Genomic DNA, 5875 nt, shown 5'->3' with positions numbered 1-5875 from the left:
TACAGGTAACTGCATTAGCCAAGTTATTTTTAGAAACTCAATTATTTATTTTAAAAAATACATCCCGGTTAACTTTATTTGAAGTCTGTTATTTAGCTTAATCATCATCCTGACCCTTTTCAGTAAGAAAACCAGCATATTTCATAATCATGATAGTATTAAAACGGTGCGAGTTTAATTTTCTGCCTCTTTTATATATGCTCTACTGTACTTTAATGGGTTAATACACCTAAAACTGTGTTGGGTGCAGGACAGAACAGGCAAAGGGCAATTTTCCAAGATCAAGTGAGATGTGGATATATGTGCCCTCCAGCAATGCTCAGAGGGAGGGTCTTCCAGATAGAATGCAGCCAAATCAAGACACCCCTTTTTAAGCACCCAAAATATAAAGGCCAGCCATCTTCTACGTGGAAACCACTACTGGACTTTTTGCTTGAGGTGGAACAAAAAATGAAACTTTGATTTTGGGTTCTGCTGATTAGATAAGTTTATGGTTATAGAAATGGCTAGTGTATATTATCATATAAAAATCAAAAGCAGAGGCTTAATGTTATTAACTTATTCTGTGCCAAAACGAGTCGGAAATCAATGCTTTTCTTTTTCTTTTCTCCCTTTTCCTACACTCTTTATTTTATTTATTTATTTATTGAATTTATATACCGCCCTATCTCCCTTACGGGACTCAGGGCGGTGAACAGGCGATAATAAAAACCACGATAAATATACACAAGTTTCTGTTCTAAAATCAAAAATCAAATTAAATAATATCTTCTGTCTTTTCCCCTTTCCCTCCCTTACTTTCCCATTATCTTCATTTTTCTTTGTGTTTTTGTAGTATATAGTTTGATGCGCTAAAATATTTGAATCCGAATAAAAGGTTTTACAGGTAAATATATAAAGGCCAGCCATCGTTGTAAAAGTCCATCTTTATTGCTTTCTGATGCAGTCATAATAAACTAAGAATACTTTAAAACAGCTACAGAGCAGTTGAACAATCCCTTAAGTCCAGCGTCCCTGATTCACACACCTGTCTCTTCACACAATATAATGTCAACCTGAGAGTTGGAAATGTTTTATTTTATTTTGAAACATTGCCCACTAAGTAGCTAATTTGTTTGCTGTTAGGGAGTTGTTGGCTTGATTTCATTTGAAGAACATGTTCCTATTTTAAAGCCTAGCCCAGCAGAAGAAAGACTGGCTATGAGGCAGTCCTAGTAAACACACAGCAAAGAGATGCACACTAAGGTAGGTAAGTAAAGAGAGAGAAATATACTCCTATGTTCAATGATACCCCCAGCACTTATGGGCCACCTGATCTTCATGTTCAGTTATTAGCATTCGGTTGGCACATTCTTCCCATCGCACAACCTTGCCACTCTCCACCAAGATGAACTTCCACTCAACGCTGGCATCAAACGGTAGAACCACAGAGTCTGACCAGAAGCCATCTTTGTCACACCTGAGGGGTACAAAATGGCGCCACTGGCCTAGACACTCGTGGTCACCTGTGATCGCGATCTGCTGGGCTTCCGAATGAGTGATGTAGTGGACACGGAAGACCACATGGACAGTCTGAGGCATGGGAGTTACCGCCGCGATTCTCTTCACTTGTTCCAAGTCCTTGTTGCCAATGTCATCTGCACGAGGTTTCCTGGTGGCCTCAGCTTCTTCACGATCCACAGTTTCTGGACCCAGGTCTTGGTTGAATTTCTCCTCAGGCTTATCACCAGAGTTGTCTACTTCGGCTGAAATCCTCTCATCACGCGGTTCCATTTCATGGCTTTGGGGTGGCTCGGAGGCTGTGTTCGGGTGACTGGATGCTTCGTTCCTTCGACATTCTGAATAGTTCATGAACGGGATTACAGGATCTTTGACCATTGCTTCTATTTCAGGAGGCTGTATGAAACCATCAGGGATATGGTGACCTCTTGGGGGTGTAACATGATTCTCTAGTGGCTCCTGTGGGCTGGACACACAAGCTGGTTTTGTTTCCGAAAGGACACACTCACTGGTTGTCTGAAATGGTTCTAAATAGAAAGGATATATTGTTAGTCTCGGTTCTACATTCCTTGTACATGTAATTTTGTGCACCACCCCACGAATCTTTAAAGCAAAGAAAATGCCACAAAGAAGAGGGAGTCAAGCTATTCTCCAAGGCACCTGAAGGCAGGACGAGAAGCAATGGGTGGAAACTGATCAAGGAGAGAAGCAACCTAAAACTAAGGAGAAACTTCCTGACAGTTAGAACAATTAACCAGTGGAACAATCTGCCTCCAGAAGCGGTGAATGCTCCAACACTGGACGTTTTTAAGAAGAGACTGGACAGCTGTTTGTCTGAAATGGTGTAGGGTTCCTGCCTGGGCAGGGGGTTGGACTCGATGACCTCCAAGGTCTCTTCCAACTTTATTATTATTTTTTATTATTATTATTATTATTATTATTATTATTATTATTATTATTATTATTTTGTGCTTAATTGGCAACAGGGATCTGCAAGAGTTTCAGGTCTAGCAACAAAATCCTCAACAGGTTTCCCCCCCCCCACACCTGATTTTCAGAACCTTTTGCTCTTTTATAATTATCTGTGTAACATAAATGCACTGTGAACGCTAGCGTGAATCCCAAAGGTGCTTTTTCCAAAAGGCAACTGGACTTCCTTGGTTTTCTCTTTGAAAACATTTTGCTTCTCATCCAAGAAGCTTCTTCGCTTCATTGAAGTAGGATGAGAAGCACAATATTTTCAAAGGAAAAAGATTTAAGAAAGTCCAACTGCCTTTTGGAAAAAAGTATCTTTGGGACAAGCATGACCTGGATGATTGAGACTCCCCATAGACAGCTAGTAGTAGTAGTAGTAGTAGTAGTAGTAGTAGTAGTAGTAGTAGTAGTAGTAGTAGTAGTAGTAGTAGTAGTAGTAGTAGTAGTTATAATAATGCTAGAATTATAAGCTTGAATGAAAATGCTTGGGAATTGTTTCTATATTATTTATTTGTTATTTATTATAAGCGAGCTGATTGATATCGCTGTACCAGGAGATGCCAGAGTTGAAGAAAAAGAACTGAAAAAAATTACGAAATATCGCAACCTGGCCATCGAAACTGCGTGATTATGGATGAAACGTGTAAACAGTGATACCCATTGTCATCGGGGCACTGGGAACTATGTCTAAAAACTTTGCAAAATACATCAAGAAACTGCAGCTTTCTGCAATAACTCCAGCAATGCTACAAAAAACTGTGCTACTCGGAACATTTTATATTTTAAGGAGGTATCTGGTTGATACCTAGGATGCTGATAGCAACCCGTGTCAACCATCAGTGCCAGCCAATTTGAATGTTCAGTTGACTGAGGTTCACGTCTAATGAATCATCATCATCATCATCATCATCATCCTTACCCAGGACCTGGGACAGGCAGATGTGGATGTTTGATGGTATTACAGATATCGTTGCAGGATGGAAGCAGTTCCTAGTAAGGCTGCCTTTTGCAATTGACTAATGGCAAATTTGTCAATGCCAATGGTGTTCAAATGGTGCTCCAGTTGTTTTGGAATTGCACCTAAGGCGCCTATTACTATTGGTACTACTTTTGCTTGCTTTTGCCACAGTCTTTCTATTTCTATTTGTAGGTCTTTGTATTTTGTTATCTTCTCCAGTTCTTTCTTGTCTATTCTGCTGTCTCCAGGCACTGATTATTACTACTGCTACTACTACTACTACTACTACTATTAATCATCCCACAGTCAGCCAGATGTTCAGACTGGATTTGGCATTTTTGTCTACCTATCGAGTCCTTCCCAAGGACCTGGGATAGGCAGATGTGTTTGATGGTATTACAGATCTCGTCGCAGGATGGAAGCAGTTCCTAGTAAGGCCACCTTTTGCAATTGACTAATGGCGAATTTGTCAATGCCAATGGTGTTCAAGTGGTGCTCCAGTTGTTTTGGGATTGCACCCAAGGCGCCTATTACTATTGGTACTGCCCTTGCTTGCTTTTGCCACAGTCTTTCTATTTCTATTTGTAGGTCTTTGTATTTTGTTATCTTCTCCAGTTCTTTCTCCTCTATTCTGCTGTCTCCAGGCACTTCCACGTCCACTATCCAGACTTTTTTGTAATACCATCAAACATCCACATCTGCCTGTCCCAGGTCCTGGGTAAGGACTCGATAGGTAGACAAAATGCCAAATCCAGTCTAAACATCTGGCTGACTGTGTGATGATCCATAATAATATTAATATTAATATTAATATTAATATTAATATTAATATTAATATTAATATTAATATTAATATTAATATTAATATTAATATTAATATTAATATTAATATTAATATTAATATTAGTAATAGTAATAGTAGTAGTAATAATAATAATAATAATAATAATAATAATAATAAATCTAGAATTATAAGCTTTAATGAAAGTGCTTGGGAATGGTTTCTAGGTTGACTGCACATTAGTGAGTAAGCAATAGCAATTTCACTGCTATTTCCTGGGCATGACTGAAACTGTAAGATGAACACCAGACCAGCACACAGAAGGAAAGCTGCAAAAATAGTCTAGCAAATGCCACCAGCCCTTGCAAAGGGCGGCTATAGTTCCACACCCTCCATTCCAGGCTGTTCCTGCCCCAGTCAGATGCCAGGCTGTGCTCCAAGCCAGCTGGCAAAGGAGAAGCTATTGTAATGTTAAGGCTTCACCACAGCTGAAAGGCCAAGAAATTGTGGACCGTTGCTTAATTAGAGTTTTTTTTCTTCTTTCGCCAATCCGGTCCAAATATTAGCCATAGCAAAAAAATAATAATACAAGCAATCCATTCTCAGGCAACTACAGTTAGTCCTCCACTTACAACGGTTCGCTTAGTGGCCGTTCGAAGTTACAACAGCAGTGAAAAAGGTGACTTATGACCATTTTTCACACTTACGACCGTTGCAGCATCCCCACGGTCACGTGGTCAAAATTCAGACACTCGGCACCTGCTTATGTAAGAGTTGCAGCGACCCGTGGTCACGTGATCCCCTTTTGCTACCTTCTGACAAGCAAACTCAATGGGGAAGCCAGATTCACTTAACAACCGTGTGACTCACTTAACAACTGCAATGATTCACTTAACAACTGTGGCAAGAAAGGTTGTAAAATGGGTCAAAACCCATGTAACAAATAGCAACAAGACTTTTGGGCTCAGCTTTTGTCATAAATCAGGGACTCTCTGTAGTTAATTATACTACATGTACTATCTTTAGCGAACAGTTATTTTCAACATTTATTTTCCACTTTGGGGCTTGTTCCCTGCGTCCATTTATTTTTAACTTTGCAGTAAGCGTTTTCTCCCACGATAGTCTTGCAACTGATTGATTTGGGCTCTGTGAAATGTTAAGAGCAAAGGCTCTCCTTTGGCTCTGCCAGGAATAAGCATAAGGGCTGGCACAAGGGAGCTAAAAATAGCTGAAGGCCAGTTTGCATGGCCTGTCCATATATTCGGCAAACACAGGCCCAAATGCCAAGGATTCCCGTGGGGCCTGCAGAACTTGATGGCAGCCTGTGCGCCGCAATCCACAGAAAGGTCGCACAATCTAAGATGATACTTTGCATAGTTGCCCTTCTATAGCTATATAAGAATCCTGCCAAGGCGCCACTGAATAGGCTGGCCAAAGGTATTTCAGCTGCCCGATTCAGGGCCAGCCCCCATCCAATCTTCTTTTATTACCCAGAGCATGCAGCATCTCAGGCTCCAAAACAGGGGTGTCCAAGCTTGGCCCCTTTAAGACCTGTGGACTTCAATTCCCAGAATTCCCCAGCCATGGAATTCTGGGAGTTGAAGTCCACAGGTCTTCAAAGTTCGCCAAGCTTGGACAGCCCTGCTGTGAAACGCACAAAA

At 40.6% G+C, this 5875-nt stretch overlaps 1 protein-coding gene across 1 annotated transcript; it reads right to left on the bottom strand.

Moving 5' to 3' along the window:
• Positions 1 to 911: 911 nt before the first annotated feature.
• STBD1 (starch binding domain 1) lies at positions 912 to 2009 on the bottom strand. The gene has a single exon (XM_015827152.1). It carries the CDS (start codon positions 1876 to 1878, stop codon positions 1282 to 1284), a length of 597 nt encoding a protein of 198 aa, XP_015682638.1. The 5' UTR covers positions 1879 to 2009; the 3' UTR covers positions 912 to 1281.
• Between the last annotated feature and the right edge of the window lie 3866 nt (positions 2010 to 5875).

This window comes from Protobothrops mucrosquamatus, unplaced genomic scaffold (genome assembly GCF_001527695.2).
Source record: "Protobothrops mucrosquamatus isolate PMUCROS unplaced genomic scaffold, P.Mucros_1.0 scaffold3532, whole genome shotgun sequence".
Taxonomy (NCBI): Eukaryota; Metazoa; Chordata; class Lepidosauria; order Squamata; family Viperidae; genus Protobothrops; species Protobothrops mucrosquamatus.
This window is presented reverse-complemented; position numbering and strand designations above follow the sequence as displayed.